Here is a 22,760-nt window from a genome sequence, read left to right on the forward strand (position 1 = left end):
GGACCAAGCAGCTATACGCAGAAGCCTCATATGGAAAACTGCCTGCCCGAGTCGAGTTGTTCTGTTTTTGGGAGTCATCAAGCTTTTAATTTTTGCTAGTAGTTTAGTTTGTTGCTTTGTTTGGCTATCAGTGAGGTGCTAATTAATAGCTGTTAGTCCACCACTGGGGAGGACTTTGCATCCAGGAGTCATATCGCTGGGCCCCATTAGCTGTAGACTGCTCCAGCATTAACTGAGCCTATAACGCTGCATAAATGTCTGTTTTGATTATCCGAAACTGCAAGTCTGTGAATTTTTAAGCCTTTGCTCAATGTTAATGCCATTGTGCGGTGCATATATACAGTGGCAGAGCCATAACATTTGGGGGGAACAGAAGAATTTTTTAGGTTGAATCAGAAAAGTAGAGTGGACGGCTATTATAAATACAAGTATAATATCTACATATTTTAAGGAGTTTGATTATTGTTATTAATATTAAAACAGCATTCAGAAGGAGAAAATCCAGCATCTGGTAATGTCCATGGGTTCAAGACTTCAGGCTGTCATTGCCAACAAAGGGTTTTCAACCAACTATTAGTAATGACCATTTTGTTATCAGTTATTTCATTTGTCCAATTACTCACGAGCCTATGAAATGAAGGGATTGTGTTTAAAATATGCTTTTAGTTTTTCACATTTTGATGCAATCATTTTGTTCAACCCAGGGAATAAAAGCTGAAAGTCTGCATTTCAATGGCATCTGAGTTGTTTTATTTAAAATTAGAAACTAAATCAGAAAGAATAGGTCTCTGTCCAAATATTTATGGTCCTGGCTGATTATATATATATATATATATATATATATATATATATATATATATATTTGGACTGATGACAAGGCTGTAGAGGAGGGTTAAAGATTTGAGGAAGGGGGTTACAACAAGCTTTTGGGAAATGAAAATGAAAAATTTTTCAGTCCTAAATGTTTTCCTCTCCGTCTACTGTGCTGCCTCCAAACCTAAAAAATGCATTCATTTTCCAAACTCAGAAATATGTCAGTATTGACTTGAAACGGGCTTACCATTTTTCAGAGAAAGACTGTTTTTCTTTCTTTCCTTAATAAAATCACGGATCAAAAAGATTTTTGCAAATTACAGGGGGAGTAAATTTTGTGTGATTGCAGCTTCCACATACAATGACATAAAGTATTTATGTGCTCTAAACTTCCTTCCTTTTTTCTGTCTGACATTTGTTTTACTAAAAAAGAAGGGGCTGTCTGCTAAATCATCAGTTTCTAAGGATCCCCTTCCGTTTCTGTCAGCTCCATGTTATTTTTAACCCCCTCCCTTCACCTCCCTGAGCACCCACCCATCCATCCCTTCCGTTCCAGGAGAACTTGCTGTGCCAATTTGGTCTCTCTTAGTCACGCTAAGCACTTACCTTGTCCCGACTGAATGCCTTTGCGATCAAACCAACACTAATTCAGCTGCGCAGTGCTCAAACTGCCAACTGATAATGAAACTCTTTTAGCGTGAGAATTAACAACAAGCTACATGAAGTGTATGGTCTAATGTTTGGATCCCAGACTCTGCAGCTGTTGATGAAAGATCCGGTCTTTAAGTCAATTCTTGCAGCCAAATCTTTGGGATTTTGATTTGCATATAAATTTGAACACCCATTTTACCGCCCCATGAATGAATTTTTTTTAGATAAATGAGGAAATATATAATATATAAGATCAACAGTCTGGAAGGAAACATTCCAGGGGACATTTGAGGAGACAGGAAGTGGCAATGGCACAGCTCTACAAAAAGCTGATAACATTTTTCCAAAACAGCAAAAAAAAAAAAGGTTTTTCAATTTTACGTGAAGAATGAAGTTACTGAAGTAAATAACCAGTCCATTTGAGATTAAAAAAAAAATTCTGTTTAACCTCTTCACACCGTATGTCGCTAGTTTGCAAAGTACCTTTAAATCCAGGACTCCACTTAATTTAGCAACACCTGGAACAGAATTTCTTTTTAAATAAAATTGGTATAAAGAAGTTCAGGCACAGGGTTAAAGTTTCTATCAATAAACTGAAACACTTGAGGCCAGGTTAGATGTTACCAGGTGCAGAACGACAAATGTATGCTTGTTCACCTTTAAGCATATCCCCTCAGGGGTCGCAACTGCACAGGTGGTTCGACAGAGACTCATACGCTGGATTCCCTTCCTGACACAACCCTGTAATCCCACGGTCGCCATGTTAAGTTTTGGCAGTTTTTCAAGTAAACATACCCTTTTAAAGATCCACTTTGAAGAAAATGGTGTTTTCTGTGTTATTATTATTTGGAGGAGGGAAAAGCTTTTAGGTGTAATGAAGAACCTACAATTGGCAAGCCACAAACTTCCTGCTCCGCTCCATTCTGATGCATCCACTTGTAGGTGACAAGATCCATAAGTCTTTGTTTTCCTCGTCTGAGCTGCCATCTGGCTCAAAACTGTACGGCTGGATAACTTAAAATAATGCTCAACATTTTTGTTGCACTGTGGTGTTACCCTTTGGGCTTCACACCAGACAGACTTTGCAGTTGCTGAGGGTGTGATCTGATTTTTCCATATAGTTGGGGTTGTGAGGGGCTGTAAGCTAGCAGGAGAGGGTGTAAACAAAAGGATAATGGGAAATGAGGCCAGGCTTACTCGGCTCCAACAGTCTTATCAGCAACTCTGAGGGGAATTTCTAATGAACTCCTGCTGCCCTGCAGAAACTATCTTAGAAAACACTTTTTCTTTTCTTTCAATTTGGCTAAAAACTACACAACCACTCATAATTAAAGACCACTTTAAACGCTTTTACAATTGATCAAAGGATAATCAGAGTGGGACTTCAAGCATATTTAAAAAAATTATTTTGCCTTTTCTTTGTTCTTCCTGAATATCCGATGCCTAAACTTGGTTTTGAGGTGTAAGCAACACGACTTTCCTGTGTCCTGACTAATCTCCATCTGTGGGGTCAAAAGAAAGCTCCTGTTCCTTTATGGCCAGATATTTGCTGCATTAAATAAAGTATGCAGAGAAATGAGAACCACGTTACTCTAAATTCTAACCCCTTTGTGTTCTTCATCAACTTCATTATATTGGCTGCACTGACTGAACACTGTCTCCTATAGCTACACCTGCTGGCATGAGGAATAACAAAGCTGCATTAAAAAGGGTTAAGAAAAATTGATTTGCACAATAATGATAATCTAAAAAACAGTAATATCTAGGAAGGGGGGCACAAATGTCATGGGAACAATGAAAACAATAACATAAAAAATTAACTGCTAATTGACTGACCACTCAAAGGCATGATGGGAAATCCAATCTAGTATTCTTCAGAGGGAGTTCATAACAGTTGATTTTATTTTCAAAGTTGTATATTGTCAAATTGTACTAAAAGGATTTTACAACAAAGCATCATAAAGCTTTATCAAAAAAATGAAGTAAATACTTTTTTTTATAAAGAAAGAAAAAATGGATTGACAAATCATTGTAAGTGGGTTTATTGAGTTTTCTGCCCTCCTTTAAGGCATCGTATAATGAAATCAGGAAAGACATTGGAATGTGTATTCAAAGCTCACAGCCTTGTGCGGCCGTGGTGCAGCGGTAGGGTGGTAAACCCATGATCGTAAGATTACCGGTTCGATTCCCGGTTGGCGCCAGTGTTCTGCAGCGGAGCCGCCATGTGTGTGTGAATGGGACTGTGACTGTAAAGCGCTTTAGAAAGCGCTATATAAGTATACACCATTTACCATTATCAGTCAGGTGCTGGAATGATAAAATAAAGGGAAAGAAATGTGCATAACTGGCTAATTGAAGTGAGCCATAATTATGGCTTAACCAAAGGAGAATGAAAGAGCTTCAAATAGATTTTTTTTAAGAACTTGGATTCAAACTGATGGTGTTTACTGTTGTGCTGCAGCTATTAGAATCGGACCGTTTCCCGTCTTTCACTTATCTTGTTGGGAAGTGAAACGCTGATTGTACAGTATTTTTGCAGCATGTTGGTTAACCTCCACGGTTCTGCGGATGAGTAGCAATCACACTGAAGACATGCTCTCGCCTGCCTCTTCAGAAACAGATGACAACAATCACACTGATTAAGACTTTGTTCAGACCTCTAACAATCAAGAAGGCCCTCCTTGAGAACACTCGCCAAAGCGTTTCAAAACACACAGCAGCTTTCGGTGTGCTGTTCATTTTGATTTAGCCTGTAACAACAGCGCTCGCGTCTCGCTTTCAAAAGCTTCTTAACTCTGAGCATCATTAGGGTGCAGTGCTGGAATCACCATTACAGAAACTCTAATCAAAATAAAGACACCCTCATTGTCATTGCTTAGATTAAAATCCAGGTTAGGGATGAAACAGACTTTATGGATCTTTTTTCTTTGTTGGCTCAATAGACAAGTAAGAAAAAAAAATATTTTACTTTATGCCACATTCTTATTACAACATTAAAATGTTACCAGTGAAGTACCCTAAGGGTAACCATTGATTTAGATTTGAAAACAAACAAAAAAAATCCCTGCTGTGGAAGCTCATTATTTTGCCTTTTAGCTGCCAAAGTAAATCAATTTTCATTGATGTTTTTCAGACTGTGGTCCAATATCTGTATTTGTGAAGCCCCTTTGAAAGGCATCAAAAAGGCACATTGTACTGAGTCGTCTGATGCTCACTCACCTTTGCACTGATTGGTATTTTTGTCCAAGATTGCCTTTGTTGACACGATCTTCCCATATCTGCAAAAAAACAACAATGTCATGCTGGAATTAGCTGATTGTCACCTCGCTCACAGTAGCAACTGCTTAAAGATGGACAGCTGAAAAGTGATGGCTTTAGGGTTAGAAAATTAATCCTTTTGATTGTTCCTTAAGCTTTGAAATGACAGCAAAAAAAAAAAGTTTAATGGATTATATTTATTAAAACATTAAGTTGGACAAAAAAGATGCTTCTCTTATCAGATGAGCATCGGTGTTCAACAGATAAATAATTACTTGAATGTTTTCAACTTTTGACAAAGAGATCCGTGTCATGGGTTTCTGTTTTGACACCCAGAATATGGATTCTGCATGTTATTTATTATGGTTCTGCATTTTACAGGTTCTTGTAGGAAAATGTAACCAAAGAAGATTAACAGGTTATTTATCTATCCATCCATCCATACATCCATTTTCAGAACCCCCTGAATCCCTTTCAGTCAGGGTCACTGGGCTGGGCTGCTGTTGGGTCTGCTAGCCACTGCTAGGTCACCAGTCTGGAGAAGGGCCTCACACACACATTCACAGGCACACCTACAGACTATTTAAAGTCACCACCTAACCTGGGAAGTATATCTTTGGACTGTGGAAGGAAGTTAGAGTGCCTGGAAAACACATATACACGAGGAAAACCACACAGAAAGGTGGGCCTCGAATCATCGCCGTCTCACTGGAACGTTAGAGGGCTAACCACTGCCCCACCATGCAGCCCCAGGTTATCTACATAAAATTTTAAAACAGTTCCTGCTTTTTAATTTCAGGGGCAGAAAATTATTTTTTCTTTCTTGTTTGATAGAAACTTTGACCTTTAAACTTAAAAATTGAAAAAAATTAGAAAGCAATGAGAGGGATGAATGTAAATGAATTTTTATTAAATTGTTATTTATTTAATTAAAATAATAATAAGTGAAAAAATATATATAAGTGGCAACAATATTATTGTGGGACTTGTTGATTTCTCCTTTTTATTAAAATGTCTAATACTTCCATAGTTTAATGAAACTTTAACCAATAAACCATACAACTAATTGCAGGTCTACTGATTATTTTGCACATACAAAACATTTGTAAGAACATGTACTGAAGTATGCAAGACATATTTGATGCATATTTTCTTCTTCTTTTGTTGCACTAAATACTATAAAAACATGTTACACAATCTTAGTCTAGTTGTCTTCTCATGATGGCTTTGTGAGTCAATAAATTCCATGTAATGCCTAATTTATTCAATTTGATCCAAAAAAGGAACACAGTTTTATAATGATTATATTATTTTTTTTATAGTTACAAGTGGTGTGTTATGCTTTGCCTTAAGGCTTCAATAAATAGTTTAAAGAACAGTACCTCTTTGGTCAGGTTGTGAAGGGTTAAGTCAGCTAATTGTGAATTGTAGTCATTCTTTAGTCATAACCATGCAAATGTGCCACTCGTTCATTTGTAACCAGAGTTGTCAATTTATTTTCATGCCAATTAAATATATAGAGCCTACATCTTTTCTTCATCTGCATCCTTCTGCTCCACGCATTTTCGTCTGTTACACCAACCTTTGCTCCTCCTTTTTGTAGCGTCAATTTCCTTTTTAAAAGAAAACCTTGTACTGCTGAATCTGAAGTCAAATTACTTGCCAAGTTGTCTGGCACTTATAACGCTCAGCTTGGTGGCTATACCTGCGACACTGGCTCAGAGACGCACGAGTGGCTCGTCAACCCCATTATTCCGCCTCTGTACCTACAAGTGGGATGCTGATGCACAACAAAGGTGCTTTTTTTTGCCTGTAATAGGCAGTTTGAAGAAGGCTCTCACCTGGTGTCATGATTACAGACTAGCTGACTCCAATTAGCCACATTCAAAGCACCGACTGCATGTTCTCAGCAACTTTTGACAAAGGAGGGAGGACAGAACAGCCTGAAACAGGGTGAAGGTCTTTAGTGTGTAAATAAAACATGCACATGTCAAGTCGAGTAAAACCTTTTGTTACTTGTTGTATTTTTTGACCAGAACGGGAATAGTTTGGTAAATGAACCATGACGTATAGCAGCTCCTGATTGAACACTTCCACTAATGTCAGTAAAGCAGAGCTATCTCCTTTTCGCCTCAGGGCCAGTTTCTGGTGGGAGCCGAATGAAAAATGGAGTATAAACTAATACTTTAAATATTGCGAATAGATTAACTTTTTTTTTTCAAATTGCTCCTGGAGGCCAGAGAACACAGACAGTACTTGCCTATAAATTATCATAATAACCAGAAATGTGTATGGCACCCAACCCTACTTAAGGAGCCAACAGGAGAAACACACAGCCTCTTTACCCCCCATCTGTCTGCTCCGTCTGCCAACTGTTAATGTGTCCTGTCTACTGCTCTATATGTTATTCTCTTTGTCTGACACCTCTGGGTCTCTCTTTGTTCCCCCAATTTCTCCCCATTCACTTTACTTTTATTCTCAGGCTCCTAGAAATAAGGTAATAATGCTTCTTATCAGACCAGTCCTTTAGCACTCCTGGAAAGGGGAAAGAAGCCAGAGAAAGAATGAAGAAGGAGGAGAAACAGAAAGTCCGACAGGGCTCTTGGCTCTCATAGATCAGTCGGGATCACTGTCTGGCTTTGTGGATGAAATGTTCTTATTAATTGTTCACGCTACTGCACAAGGGCTGACTGGCTGGTTGAATGACTGTCAAACAGACTGACACACTGACAAGCTGGCTGACTGGCTGATCACTCCAGGTGATTGATGGAAGTATAGTCCCTCTTCTACAGATGGATCAAAGTGTGTGAGAAAGGCGGAGACAGAAACAACTCAGTCTGAATACTTTCTGAACTGGGTAGGTTTATAGAAGCAGGGAAAAGAAGGAGAACGACTCAAAGGAATGAGAAATAAAGGAAAGAGAGAAGAGACAGTCGAGAGATAAAAGGCAAAACGGAAGTGCAGCAGTCAGGGAGAGATGGAGAGATAGTAAGAGGTGTTTAATAAAAAAGAGATCATTTAGTTGTCACCAGCAGGAGAGTATCTGTCAGCCGACTGCTTCAGTCAGTGAGAAGAATAATTTACACTAGTTTGCTTGACAGCCTCAAATTCAACTCTATTCTGAAGGGCGACATATGGAATAAAGACACAAAAAAAGACTTTAAGAGGTATTTATCCCACATAAAAGACAAGACAACTTATAATCTACAAATCAGCACAGAGAAAAATCTTTTTTTCCCCAAGTGTAAATGACTTGAATAGCTTTCAAATGACTGCAATGACTTAAGGGTCCTTGAATATATTTAAGATACAACAACTGCAAATAAAAGCTGACTAGTCATGTGTTTGTGTACTTTCTTAAGAAGTCATGTCAGGGATGAAAAAAAAGGAAATTTGAGGCTGACACTGGTTTCTGATTGATCCATGCCGCAAATGGGAAAACATTTGATCTGAGGCTAATTTGCACTGGCAGACACACCTGTACATGCATTGAAAATTTCATATACACTAAAACGACAAACATGTACACCATCTATAACCATCTGTTTTTGGCATAGTTTGGGTGGGGGTTCGACTAATACACATTACACCTATTTTAAAATCGCTGCATTCGCTACCTGTGCGTTTCAGGATTGATTTTAAAGTTCTTTTAATGGTTTATAAATGTTTTTATGGTCTTGGGCCTTCTTATTTAAATGATATTATTTTAAAATACGAACCCTCGCGGACCCTGAGGTCCTCTGGCACTAGCCTCTTGGTTGTCCCTAAGGTGAGGACCAAGACACACGGTGGGGCTTTGTTCTGCCATTACGGCCCTCGCCTGTGGAACGGCCTGCCAGAGAGCCTCAGGGCCGCAGAGACTGTAGAGGTTTTTAAGAAGAGGCTCAAGACCCACCTTTTTAGTCTGGCTTTTAAATGACTTTTAACATTTCCTATGTCTTTTTATTTTTTATCTATCTATTTATTAATTAATTTATTTATTTACGTATTTATTCATTTATTTATTTGTAAGGACTATTATTATCTCTGTTTTTAATATGCTATTCTTTTTTATTGTTATTTTACCAATGATACGTAGGTTATGATTTAATCAGTTTACGTATTTTATTTTTTAATTACTAAAATTGTTAAATCTTATTTTATTTATTTTTTTATCTTTTTTTCTATTTTTATTGTTGTTATTTTATGATAATTTTTATTCTGATGTTTTTAACTCCAGTGTTTCCTCTTGGGGATCCACTTATCTGGGGCACCACCGGCTTGACCTGTAGGGGGTGCTGTTGCTGCAGTGCCCGTTCTCGTTGGGCGGGCTGGGGTCCTGCTCTGTGTTCTAATAGCCATGGAGTGGGCCCTGGGCTGCTCTGTGCTGGGCGGGCGCTGTGGTAGTGACCCCTGTGGTCGGGCTGGGCCTTGGAATAAATGGATCCCCATCATATCGTTTCCTCACAGCAGTACCAAGCCAGACCTTCTTTAAGCTGCAGTTCTTTGGTTCTGTTCAGGGTTCTACGGGGGGAACTGGGTAGGTGGGGTGTGGGTGGGTGGGTTGGGGGGTTGGGGGGTGAGGGAGGGGTCCCATCTTTGTGTGATTGTCCTTTGTTTGCTGTTTTTAACAATCTTTGGTTTCTATGACTGTTTTATCTGCTTTTATGTGAAGCGCTTTGTGTTTTTAACTGAAATGAAAGGCGCTATATAAATAAATAAAGTTTAAGTTTGAGTTTGAATAGTCAGGTGTGGCTTTTAAAACTTAATAGCAACAACCTCTAGGGGGCACTGTGGGTGTGTGTATCAGTATTTGCTACTGACAGCAACACAGAAGAAGAAACACCGCTCAGTCTTATCCTACGTTCACACCGGGCTTGGAAACAAGTGACCAATTCCTTTCAAAATTCTAGGTCAACGCGTTCACTCTTGCAATGACGCATCACTACGCTAATTTTTGGCTAAATCTGAATGGCTCCCCCAACCCTCTGGCTCCTCCCTGTTGCTCCAATTGTAGGGGCATTTGAACATGTAGCAGTGTCTGACAGTGTTTCTTTTAGAATTGATTTTAAAATCTTACTCTTGGTTTTAATGTTTAAATGGTCTGGCACCTCATTATCTTTCTGAGCTCCTGCAGTGCCATCGTCCTCATAGAGCTCTACGATCTGTAGACCAGATGCTCTTAGTGGTTCCAAGGACTCGACTGGTGACCAAGGGGGACAGACCATTTTCAGTGGCTGCTCCTAAACTATGGAATCATCTTCCCCTGTCAGTGAGATCTGCCAGATCCTGAAATGATTTTAAATTTCTGCTAAAAGCTCATCTTTTTACATTGGCTTTTAACACCAGAGAGAATGATAATTAGACAGCTTTTTTAGTGTTTTCTTTTAATGATGATTTTATTATCTTTTTTCTGTGCTTCTTTGAATTTTACCTATGGTTTTAGTGTATTTATACTTCTGCAGCACTTTGGATGTCTGGCAGATGTGAAAGTGCTATATAAATAAAGATTTGATTGATTTGATTGATTGATTGATTTGATTTGATTTGATTGATTGATTGATTGATTGATTGATTGATTGATTGATTGATTGATTGATTGATTGATTGATTGATTGATTGATTGATTGATTGATTGATTGATTGATTGATTGATTGATTGATTGATTGTAAGGAGGAGCCATGGCGAATTAGGGTTGGCTATTCCTCCGCCGGAAAGGTGATCTGCAGCGCTTTGTGGCACGGAGGACTAGCGCATTACTTCACGTGGCTGTGCTCTGAAGCACAAAAGTTTACATTTAAATGTAAGTATTGAGATTTTGTTCTTGCATGACTTTTTTAAGTTATAAAACTAGTGTTGCTATGTATTTTTCAAACACTGGCAGCGTACGTAGATGACCGGGAACTATTGATGACATCATCAAGAGGTAGTAACATCCAAATTTGACTTTGGCTATGTCAGAGGCTGGGGTGAGGGAAATCTGGGCATCTCTTCTTGGACTGCTGCCCCCGCGACCCGGTCCCGGATAAGCGGAGGAAGATGGATGGATGGATGGCTATGTCCAAACTCCTTCACTACTCTCTATATTGTGCACTATATTGTGTATTTGCCATTTTGTAGTGCTGTCTGAATCTGCAATCCAAAATTGAGTTACCTAGAAATTTCCCAGAAGTCTCTGTAAAAGACCAGTGTGCATCAATGCTCATGAGATTAGCGAGTATAGACCACAAGGGATTGCGTTTGAACAATTTTTGTCACAAAAATTGTGTTTAAATGATTTTTTTAATAAACCATCAATATTTTCACATCAGAATACAGTGGATTTGTAAATGGTCATCCTAAAACGCTCATATCAATTGGATTTTCACTTCATTAAATCGATGACGTAATATTCGCCATTTATAAAAAAGTGATGAGAATGGTGTCCGAATTGCTTTTAAAATCCAGGGCACTAGACAGTCCTGCACTATATAGTTCTTTAGCAGTTGGGGATTATGGTGGGAATTCGGACATGGCCTCTATTTTTTCCATAACTCTTTGCTTGGAGGGATAAAGGTATAGGGGTAGGAAAGCATTTCAGATTCAGCCTTTAAGTCGGTCTTCAGGCTCTATGGACAAAAGGCGTGGCTATTGAATGCATGTAAAAAGTTAAATTTGATCAATAAGGGACTCGGACTTGGTAGTGACGTATAGGTAGTGCCCTTTTAAAATTCATGGAAGGCCCAATTGTTCGAAAACTGAGCATGAAGGAGGAATAATAATTGCAGTTTGTGCCCGCCCAGAATTACCGTACATGACACGAGTTATTCATATATCGGAATAGAGCTGTGAAAGAAAAAGCCCGGAGCAAGCTTCACGACATTTGCACTGTTTTGCCATTTTACATCAACCTCTTCCAACTGTAGGTTCATACGCTAGTATCCGGTAGCAACAGCTCAGGGTGAACACCACATGCTCATGCCTGTTTAGGCCTGCTGACATTAAAACACATTATTTTTTCAATGATTTTTTTCTAGACTTATTACATTTTAAGAAATCAAAAAAGCATAAATAAAGAATAAAAGTAGAAAAGGTTAGCAAGAACATAATGTCAAACAATCCAGCACAATCCAGACAGATGTATCGTTTTAGATGTGGCATTTAATCCTGAGAGCCAGAAGAATCTGCTTTTTGTGAGGAAAAGCCTAAATAAAATATTGCTAACAGATTAGATGAAGTAAGAAGGCTGAAGAGGCCGTGGAACAATGTGAGAGGAGAGAGCAGAATGTCCTGTTCTGAACCCAGCTGGAAGCTTTCCCTTGATTTTAGCTGAAGCCTGAAGTGAACTGAAATAACACCCACCTGCAATTCTCATAAAGGCAGTGATATGTGAGATATTGATAAAAACTACTGGAATAGTTAAAAGAATAGCACAAAGCAATAACGGGAAAGCAGATGGTCGGGGTCAGAGTGATCCTGATGTTCCATCTTAATGACTCTGAACAAAGCAGATCTAAATTGTCTGTTTTTCCAAATTCTAAACCACTAAATTTACAGTAGAAATAAAGAGTTAAAAAAGAGACATAAAGTTTGTGTCCAAGCTAAACATTAAAACCACTGCATGGGAAGAAAACTGTGCTAGGTTATTGGAAGAAGTAAAAGTTTCTCCAATCACAATGAGAAAAGATTATGTAAAACTGAAAATAACAATGAAATTAAACTTAAACAAGACCTTTACATCATCTAATTGATTATTTTATCTATTTATTTTTTAACATGCATTTAGATTTACATTCTGCATCCAAACAACCACATGCAAATGGTTTTATTTATTCATCTGAAGTTTCAAGTAATTGAATTAAAACTTGTTATACCATGGTCCGGTTGAATACTTGATTCTGATTGGCTGCTGGGTATGCATTAAAACCTGATAACCGCATTGTGAAAAAAGAAGTTCGGTCAGCTGGCTTAAATGTTTTGTATCACTGCGCCGGCTTCTTTAAAACAACCTTTTGCTTCATCATCTGGACAAAAACAAGCTGTAAGAGATGAACTTTCTCTCTGAACTGATGCTTTATTCAAGCCATCGGGACGATCAGCATATATATATCGCTGAAACTTGACTGCAGCGGTGGTGCTGCGCGATGCGGACTATATGTTACGTGTGCCGCATCACGTAACATATAGTCCGCTTTTTGTGAGATAAGCGATCCAAATCGAAAAAAAGCGCAAAAATTAAGGACTAAAACCTGGTTAATATGTATTGCTTTTGTAAGTGACCATTCGCGTCGGACGGTTCAGGCTTCCACGGCGTGCGTTAAAAAGTAATAACTGCACACTTCGTCGGCCATTAACCCTTACTTAAAGTCCTACTCCAACCATATTTTTTTCTCTTTTTAATGTCCATTGTTTTTATAGTCAATGGGGTTCTCAGGAGCTGATGTGCAAGTGAGTAACAGTCCCCTTTTTAATATAAAGCTGGGTTTTTTTTCCATTATGAAGCCTCTTAGAATTTGCTTTTTTAGCATCTCAAACACTGGTTTTCTTTGCATTACATTGGTCAGTCATTGTTTCTATATAGGCTGTTTATATTTCAGACTAGCTCCACTATATGTAAACATTTTCTCTATTTAGAAAACCCATGCTTTTTATAATCAAACTATAGGACATTATATTCTTTACATTTTGCCAAAATCTGGTTTAAAATTTGAATACAAATAGCTACACTTAACTACCGGTACTTGCTCTGTCACGATATTTGATCAAGAGTTCAGTTTTCTGCTTTGACAAATGTTCTCATTTTAAAAATCATTTTTAAGTCTGCTTAAATAAATATATGTTTTAGCTATATTTATTTTGCTCATAGACTCACTTCTGAAGTTTTCCTCTTAATCAAAAATACTCTCTGCCCTCATAATTGTTTATTCAGATTTTCCAGCGTAATGTTTGTGTAAAAAATGCCATTCTCCGTTGAAGATAGAGGTTGTAATCCAGTACCAGAACCCTTAATTTACTGGGTGAGATGAATACAAAGAGAGATGTTTCAGGATACACATTGTATTTAGAAGAATACTTATTAGTTATTTGAATTTAAATAAAGTTGTTATGTGTTCAAGTAAAACACAGAGAAGAGCAATAATGCCAGTCTCAAAGCATTTCTGTTAACTACGGGTTTTTGAGCTAAATGTCAATAAGAAACTTAGAGGCCAACGTTTGGCAGACTTGACAAAAGTCTGTCAAGTATTCTTTGAGTGGATATGTATGTCTGTTGTTGTGAAGTTTTAATGACAGTTTTCAGAGGACCATCACCGTCTTTTTATTTTTATAATTGTGAAACAAGAACCACACTCATAGGAATCCCTATCACAGGATTTCTATGCATAAATTGAGTAGACATTTACAGCCTGTGTATGATGGTGTGTCTCAGGATGCTGCGTGTCTGAGGGTAGCAGCTTCAGCATCTTCACAGGCAGCATCTGTATGTGGTATCTCCTAATTGGGGATCCAATACTGCTGTCTTGTATCTTACATTTCCCTCATTTTTCTGCTTCTCTGCCAGTTAGACTCAAGCAGACAACCACAGAGGGAGGATGGAGAGAGTTTAGTTCCACACAAGTCTTTAAAATTTTCCCTGTACAGAAGTCTTAAAGTGATGGAAATAAATACTTTTTGATGTAATTCCAGGACAAAAAAGCAATGAAGTGCAATTATTTTAAGATAGCTTCTTGACTTTAGACTCTAAAAAGAGATGCAGACTGTAATTTTACTAATCCAATGACAAAAAAAAAAACATTTTTATTTTATTTAATCTTTATTTAACCAGGTAAGCTATTAAGAGCATGTTATTATTTACAATAACAACCTGGGAGAACCAGGTCGTTATTAATAAGAACCTGTTCTTAACTGACAGTAACAGCTTCTCATGATAACGTTTGTGTATAAATATGCAGTGTTTCTTTCTGTATAAGTAGCAATTTAAAAGTTTCCCTCATTTTGTCTTGACATCTTGGCTGCTGGTAAATAAGCCACAGATCTTTGGTTTAATAAGGTTTTGGTTAATGCCAATATTGAAGAAGATAAAGAATGAACATTTATGTAAAAAGAAAAAATGTTACGCTTCATTCACACCAGAAACAAATGATAAAGTGCCAAAAAACGAATGCAGGTAGCTCCAGTTGGAACAGGCATGGTTTGAAACGTCTTGCTTTGTCTTTCATAGTTCTATTCCTATATATGAAAAACTTGGTGTTATATTTCCAACTGGGCAATTTTTAATGTCCCCTCCATGATTTGCACATCTGAGTCCCTGATTGGTCAAATTTGGTTTAACTTTTATATAGTACAAAAATGAATTTCAAACCTTTTCATTAGGACGCGGGACTGCAACAGATTTAAAAGCGAAAGCCCGAAATGCTCATTTACACCCGTTTAAATAGACTTTTCATTAAAAGCGGATCCTTGAACGTTCATTGTGGAGGCCAGTGTGAACGTAGCTTTAGAAATAACGACATTAAAGTGCGAGCACAAGAAAACATGTCGTCACTTCAAGAACACAAAACCTCATTTTACCATTTACTGTGGAACGTGTTCATCAGAAGGTAAATAATAGTTTAATAATAGTTTTTCAGAGGAAACATTCTGGGAGAGCACTCAGAACTGAGAAAAACAATATTCTAATTGGATTGTCTTTACACGATAGATAGATAGATAGATAGATAGATAGATAGATAGATAGATAGATAGATAGATAGATAGATAGATAGATAGATAGATAGATAGATAGATAGATAGATAGATAGATAGATAGATAGATAGATAGATAGATAGATAGATAGATAGATAGATAGATAGATAGAGTGTCAGAGAAATTGTCCTTGTGCTCAACTTGAGATTCTGCCCACGTTCTGCTCTGTCCCCAGACGTTAAAAGTGTGTCCATAGTTTGGGCGACTGGTGGAGTGATTGGAAATGTCAGCTGACAACAGCACTTTTCACTGACACTCTGTGAACTGGCACACAGACAGCGAGAGACAGAAACGAAGGGGGTACACGGACAGAAGGATGAAAGGGATGGCTGAGGACAAGATTAAGTTGAAAGATCGGTATTTTTTGTGAGCACATGTCACGTAGGTAAAGCTTTCTCTAAAAACAGAGAACAACGATGGATCACAACCATCTAGTCACATGTGCACCCCTCTCCTATGACCTTTCGTAAATGTTACTGGCTACAGGGCTCATTGACTAGCCCCCCTTGATTAAAATTTTATTGGCCCCCTATTTCCCCAAAAGCCCGCAGGACAACACTGAAGTACAAGTAGCCTGCAGCAAACAGAGAATGGCAAGCAGAGCCCATCCTGTCATTTTATCATTTTCCATTTTTCACTCAAATCTCAAAACAGCATGGATATGATGATCTTGATAATACTATTAGCAATAAAACAAAAAGAATGAATATAACCATATATCATTTTGTTGACAATTGAAACCCAAAGCTCTTGAATAGATATAATCAGTATTGCTGCCATCAACAAAGCACGCAAGCGCAACAATCCAGTGAACGGCTTGTGCCACTTTTGACATTTCCACACTTAGAACACAACACAGACCAGTATGAGTCTGCTTGGTCTGTGTCTAAAGGTCAGAAACACATATCTTGAAGAACTTCTTTCAAGCTAGCTCATGATGAAGAAATGTCTTGATTACTGGATAAGATTCACCAGAGTGCTTACAAAAACTGTCTTTATTGACCGACTGACTGACTTTATACCTTGGGGCTGTTAAGGCTCTTCTCAGTTATCTTTGGAAGTGCCTTCACTTCTTTTTGACTGTTTGCTGATAGAAAAAGGACAATTTCAATTGCATTTTTCTTAATCTTGCATGGAGCTATGATGGTGTAGGATTTTTGATCACCGCAGTGATGAACCAGCAGGGGGCGCGGTGTCGCGGTCGCGGCCGCATTGCAAATGAAAACAATTACGACCCAGTATTCTTTATTAAGAAATAACACTAACAACTAACTACTACCTATCTAACTAATGAACTAACCATATAGGTGTTGTAGAATGACTATGTGTATGTGTGTCAGCGCTGCGTGTGTAGGAGGAAGGAGCGCACAAGTGTGTTGGGGGTGCTTGTTGATTCTTCTGCAGCGGACCGCTCTCTAGCTGCACGTGAGGCTTCACCTGTGCTCTCTGGTACAAACATCTTCTCAGAATATGATTTATTGCCCAGTAATAAACAAGACTGCAGACACTTTGTCAACTTTCCGGTAGCCATTAAGCCTGACACCCATGAAGAACACGGGGTAGGAGGCTCCGCCTTTGTTTATACACACACGTAACGCTGCACTAAATAGTTTCCTAACAAAGCATGTAGTGATATTCACCGAAATCTAACACAGCACATTCATGTTTGTTACAGAGTGAAGGAGAACAGTAATAACCCCCGCCCAACACAAAATCCTCCGGCGGGCGGCCGCACACTTAAGAACCCATGCAGCTTATAATGGAAATGAATACAATGGAAATGAATAATTAGAACGCAGAAAATTTGTCGTATTTCCTCGCAAGACAGAAACTTCTGTTGTAGAATGAGGATGTGTATCTGCTTCTGAAACCGCGAGTGTGTGTGTAAGTAGAGCGGCGCGCGGCTCTAAGAGGGAGTGACAGCCGCGCGCAGCGCAAGAGGTGAGAGGCACGGCGCAGGGAGTGAAGGAGAACACCAATAAAAGGTTTCCCCCAGAAACTCTTGAAGTTTGAACAGACAGAGCAGAAAAAGAGCAGAAAAAGTAAATTTATTTGCAAAGATAATGTGTTTATAATGGTTCCAATCAAGCACCATATGCTGAACTTTCAAAAAAAAAAAAAAAAATTTCCCAAAAGAAAGTGTGGTGATGCCGTGATGAGGTTATCGTCACACCCCTAATCTTGCACCATCTTAATGTTATAGGGCTCTATCCCAGCTACTTCAGGATGAAAGCACGGTACATCCTGGACAGGTTGCCATCCAATTGCAGAGTCACAGACACTCACATTGACTTCGAAGTGATAGTTTAGAATCACCAATTGACCTAAAAACCATGTTAATGGATTGGGGGGAGAGGGCTGCACTCCGGTGTGAGCTGGGATTTGAATAGGGGCCTTCATTGACCACCACCTCAGAGCAGCCACCACGTTATATCTTTAGTTTTTATTATATCGGATCATTAAATTACATGTGAAATACAAAAGAGCTATTATAATTTTAATCTAAAAAAATCCATTATTTGTGTGATTGCTGTGATCATGCATTGTGCTGAGCTGCCTCTTTATACTGGCATCACCTTAAAAAATGGCGTAAAAAAGCATCTGTCACTGACACAGGAATTTAAAACTGCAGATGATGGATGGAGGGATGCGTATGTCAATCCTGCATGCGTGGGTGACCTAGAGGAGGGGAGAGCGGATGGGTTCGGCCCAGCGGGGTTGTGTTAGTTTTCCTCTGAGGAAGGAGAGAGGATGAACACACAGGTCAAAAGCAAACGGAAAATCGTGTGACTTAGTTGAAGCTGCTGCTCACGCGAGACAAGTTATCCCAAGCCAGACTGAACCGTTGAGCAATAGAATAGAATAGAATAGAATCGATGAACTTACGGCTGGCAGAGCTTGATAAGGTCCTGGTCGGTGGTACCAGGTGGCAGGCCTCGGATATACAGGTTGGTTTTACTAAGTTGCTCCACTAGTCCTCCTCCGTGACCTCCACCTCCTCCTCCTGTAGTGCTAGGGCTGGGTGGAGCCATGGGTGGAGGCACAGGAGCATGGGAATGCTGTGGACCCAAAAAAAAAGCAAAAAATAAATAAATGTTAAAGCGCACATTTAAAAAATGAATTTTAATTTTTTGATTACACAAGAGCAACAACAAAGGCGTTGAGTTTCCAATCATACTCCCATCAAATCAAGCATCCCCCTGAGTACCAAACACATATCCTGCTGAGTTCTCTTTTCCTGCGCCACTCAAAGGTCTTGATTTAACAGGAAGCAAATCAATTAAGGAAGCAGGATATGAGAAACTAGAAGCAGTTGGCAATTAAAGCAGACATTAACCATGAAAAAATGCATCCATAAGCAAGGATCAGACTGTAAGGAAAAGATGGAAAAACATTGCAGAGCACATTGATTTCAAGCTCTGCTTGAAGCTACATTTAGGAGTCTGACAGTCAATGTATGAGAAGAAGAAAGGCTTTTTACTGTTGACAGGTCTTAAAAAAGAATGATGACAGTTTAATCACTTATGTAGAATAACATGAACATAAATTACAGTCAAATGAATGGGAGTTGTGTTTTCTACTGCAGTTTCATACTGGCCGGACTGCTGCTTCACCCTTTAACTCACTGAAACATCTCATATTGGCCTCTGCTGTCCAATTATACAGCTCAATACTGACTTAATGGCTTAATAAGATGGCCGGTCTCTGGCAGAGAGGAAGGGCAGTGTGAGGATTAATGAGTGTCTGGCACTGATAGAGCACCCAACCAGGCTCTGCCTAAGGCAAACTATTAGGATAAGTTCAGAGGATGTAAACAAGCTTGATGGCTCCAATGACAGCGTTGAAAACGCTGGTGTTCTGAGCTGGGCTAAGGTCGAAATCTCCACTCTGGTAATAGCAGAAAGAAATGGGATGGAACAAGTTCAGGAAAAGGAATGGTGAATGGAAGAGAGAGGAAAAACAGATGACAAAAGAAAGACTGTGTAGGTGGAATGGTATCTGAATGTGTAAACACCTAGTCGAGTCTGCACAAGCTTGTGTCTGAGTGTTAGCAACACTTTGTGATAATGACAGGCTTTCAGCACAAAGCAATGTGCAGCCGGAACTAGCTCTGATATTAATCCATTACCTGTACTCCCCCCACAAACGCACACACTGGCATGTAAATGTCACACACACACACACGTAAAAGACAGCACTAGCAGGATTGAGTTCATACGTATATAATAGACATGCAAGAACACAAGAAAACAAGAAATGCCTCTTTGCATCAAAAATATGCAACGAGAGCTTAACTATAATAAAGAAAATTATGCAAAAAACACTGATGCATAGAAGATCACATCTACGTTTATTTTACAGATGACACAAAAAGTTACATAACTGAAAAATAAACAAATCAAGTTTGTGTCTCTGAACTTTAGATTGTTTCCATTATTTCCATTATTGTTTCCAAAATATTCTCCACTCAACTTATTTAAAAAAAAAATTGTTAAAAATACAAACAAAGAAAAAAAAGTAATTTGGGATGCTTTAGAAGCATCTTCTATCTATTTAACTATGTTTACTTCGCCCTCTGTAACACGCGTTCAAGAGATCTCTTAATGAAAAGTTTAAGTGAACGCGCGTTTCGGGATATCGTGTTCAAAACGTTTGTGTGTCTACCAATATTTTTAGCCTCTACGTACAAAATGTGCGGCCATTAAACCTGCGTTGAAAGTTAAACTAGGTCAAACTTTGACCAGAGACCTGTATTTGGTAGTGATGTATGGATGGTGTCCCATCTATGACAACAAGGCTTTCCTAGATCGAAAGAGAGCAGTAAAAGAAAAAGCCTTTTGCGAGATTTGCACCGCTTTGACGTTTTGCACCAAGCCTCTTCCAACTGTAAGTGGCAAACATGCGCTGGTATTGAGAAGCGACAGTCCAGGTTGAACACCAGGGGCTATACGCAGATTCAAGAATTCACACTTAGCCCGTATTTGAATGCATGTCACTAGCACGGTGTGTACGTAGCTTCAGACAGAAAATGTTTAATGAACAAAGTGTTCATTAAACATTTTCTGTTTAATGAACAGAAAATATTTGTTTTTTGGTAGTTTTTTTTTTTTTTTTTTTTTATGAAAATGAAAAAAAAAAGGTCTCCAAAACAAAAAAACAAAATGTACAATCCAAAATGGATTCATTTGTGCAGGTTTAAAAAAAGAAATGGGCATTCTTGAAGTACATAGTCATTTATATTATTTTACAATCTTTTCTTTCAATTTTTTTTTCTTTGTATGTCTCTGGAAGTGTACACTCGAACACACACAGTCAATCAAAGCCTTTGCCCAGGGACTCCCTTTCAGCCACGCGTGCACCTGCAGGAGTTGGGCTGATAGTAAAATGTGTGTGTAATGTGTCAGCGGCTGTGATAAGGGGCATCCTTTGAAGCATTGAAATCTCCCCCCTTCTACCACCAGCTGTCAGATTTGACTTTCCCATGGCTCAGTTACCTTTGCTCCTCCACTCCCCTCATTCAGCCAATGCGTCTATCTTTCCTGCTTTCTTACCTGTTCCCCTTCTTGCAGTTCCCTTCTTTAAGGATTAGCCTGCAGTTGCATGTATAGACTCAAGGCTGCTACTCAGCTGGTGCTGTTGACACTCTTAACAAAGCATAGTAGCAGCACAGAGCAAAAAAGGGCTTGGAGGCAGCAACACAAACTGTCACACAAAGCAAAAAGAAGCGGTGGGATACTGGATTTCACAGATGCAAAAGTCAACAACTCCCAAGAAAAACTCTGATAGAGGTTCAAAACAGCTTCTCAAAACTCTAAAGGCAGCTTAATGATCCTTTATTTCATGCTACTTGTTGCATACATCCTGTCAAGTCAGAAAATGTTTCCCCATGTTAGCTGATAAAAAGTGACATTTCAGTTGAAGCAGAAATAAATATAAAAATTCTTTCTACAAACTAGATTTTTTTCTACCTAGTTATGATAGGAGGGAGATTCTCCTCCAGTTTCATATAAAAATTTTGTGTGCACCAAAACTGCATACAAAATTTGTATTCAATGAGAAACTTGGAGCCAACTTGAAAAATAAACTTTTCTGTCCTGCAATTACTGAATAGAAAGAGCTAATGGAAGCAATAAATTATTTTCAAACAGATTATAATGTAAGATACTCTGATGCAAAACAATGATGCAGAGGATGTTTTTAACTATATGACATATATAGAAATACATTGGAGAAACAGATCTTTATATAGTCAGAAATTGCTCAAGGTATTCGTTGATATTTATGAAACGCTGAACTAAAAACAAATTAAAGTTAGTGCAAAAATAAGATAGTTATCTCAACATTTTCACAAGATTCAAGAAGTAATCAGTAATGGAGTGCTGCTAAGTAAATGGAGGTCGACTGATGACTAACTGATTAACATCAAATTGGAGAAGTTTGAGAAATGAAGCCTGTTTTCTGGACACAGAATATTCCTGCCAAATTTATTTAGTCTTAACATATATTTCTAGATAGCTTTATACCACTCATCCATTTTCTTACCCCGCTATATCCAGGGTCACAGGGCTGCCAGAGCCTGTATCAACCACTGAAGGTGGGGGACACCCTAGACAGATCGCCACTCTAACTTAGATTGCCTCATACCATTTTTGAAAGCAACTTTCCAAGAATCCCTACATATGTCCCCAAATGAAAACAGTTCTCTATTTTAAATGCCAAACAAGACCTTGACAAGAAAATGATTGTGACTTTTTTCTTACCAAATTGAAACTCAATGTCTACAAGTGTACCCCACAGTTGATTCACAATCTGTCAAGACGCTGAACCTCTGCTTAGATTTGGTCATTTAACAGCTCGGTGATCCCAGGCACCAAAACGCAGCAGAAAAGAAACAAACAAAAGAGGAGAAAAACATGATGCTGTAATGTACCCATCACAGCATCTTAAATCTAATCTGCTGGGACTTGAAGAGAAGCTTTACAAAACAAAAGCTAGAAAATACCAAAGATTAAGAGTACTACAAGATTGCTCATTGGCCGTGTGTGGGACTGGCACATGGCAATCCGGGTTCGATTCCCGGGGGGCACGATGAGCTTCATCCAGTGTGGGTCCTTAGGCAAGACCCTTTGTGCTACTGCCTAACTATGTAGACAGAAGGGGGCCAATGTCTGGGTTGCACTGTGCTGGTCCCCAGCCCGGATAAAATACAGGGTAGTTTCAGGAAGGGCATCTCCGTAAAAACCGCCTGTGTGAATTACTGAAAGCTGATTTGCTTTAGTAGACCGCTGATGGAATAAGCTGATAGGTGAGCAATAACAAGAACAGTCAAAATTC

The 22,760-nt window shown here is 38.7% G+C and overlaps 1 protein-coding gene across 5 annotated transcripts in view; it reads right to left on the bottom strand.

Moving 5' to 3' along the window:
• Nucleotides 1–22,760, bottom strand: part of LOC101166080 (RNA-binding motif, single-stranded-interacting protein 3) — a 160,302-nt gene that overhangs the window by 70,794 nt on the left and 66,748 nt on the right. For all 5 annotated transcript variants that reach the window (XM_023963990.2, XM_023963991.2, XM_011485042.4 and 2 more), the window contains exons 2-3: nt 18,312–18,484; nt 4,684–4,742 (exon numbers count right to left, since the gene is read on the bottom strand). In XM_023963990.2, coding sequence (XP_023819758.1) covers nt 4,684–4,742; nt 18,312–18,484 — 232 coding nt within the window. The remainder of the gene's footprint in view (nt 1–4,683; nt 4,743–18,311; nt 18,485–22,760) is intronic.

The sequence above is a fragment of the Oryzias latipes genome, chromosome 16 (genome assembly GCF_053564925.1).
Source record: "Oryzias latipes strain Hd-rR chromosome 16, Olatipes_Hd-rR_3.1".
Taxonomy (NCBI): domain Eukaryota; kingdom Metazoa; phylum Chordata; class Actinopteri; order Beloniformes; family Adrianichthyidae; genus Oryzias; species Oryzias latipes.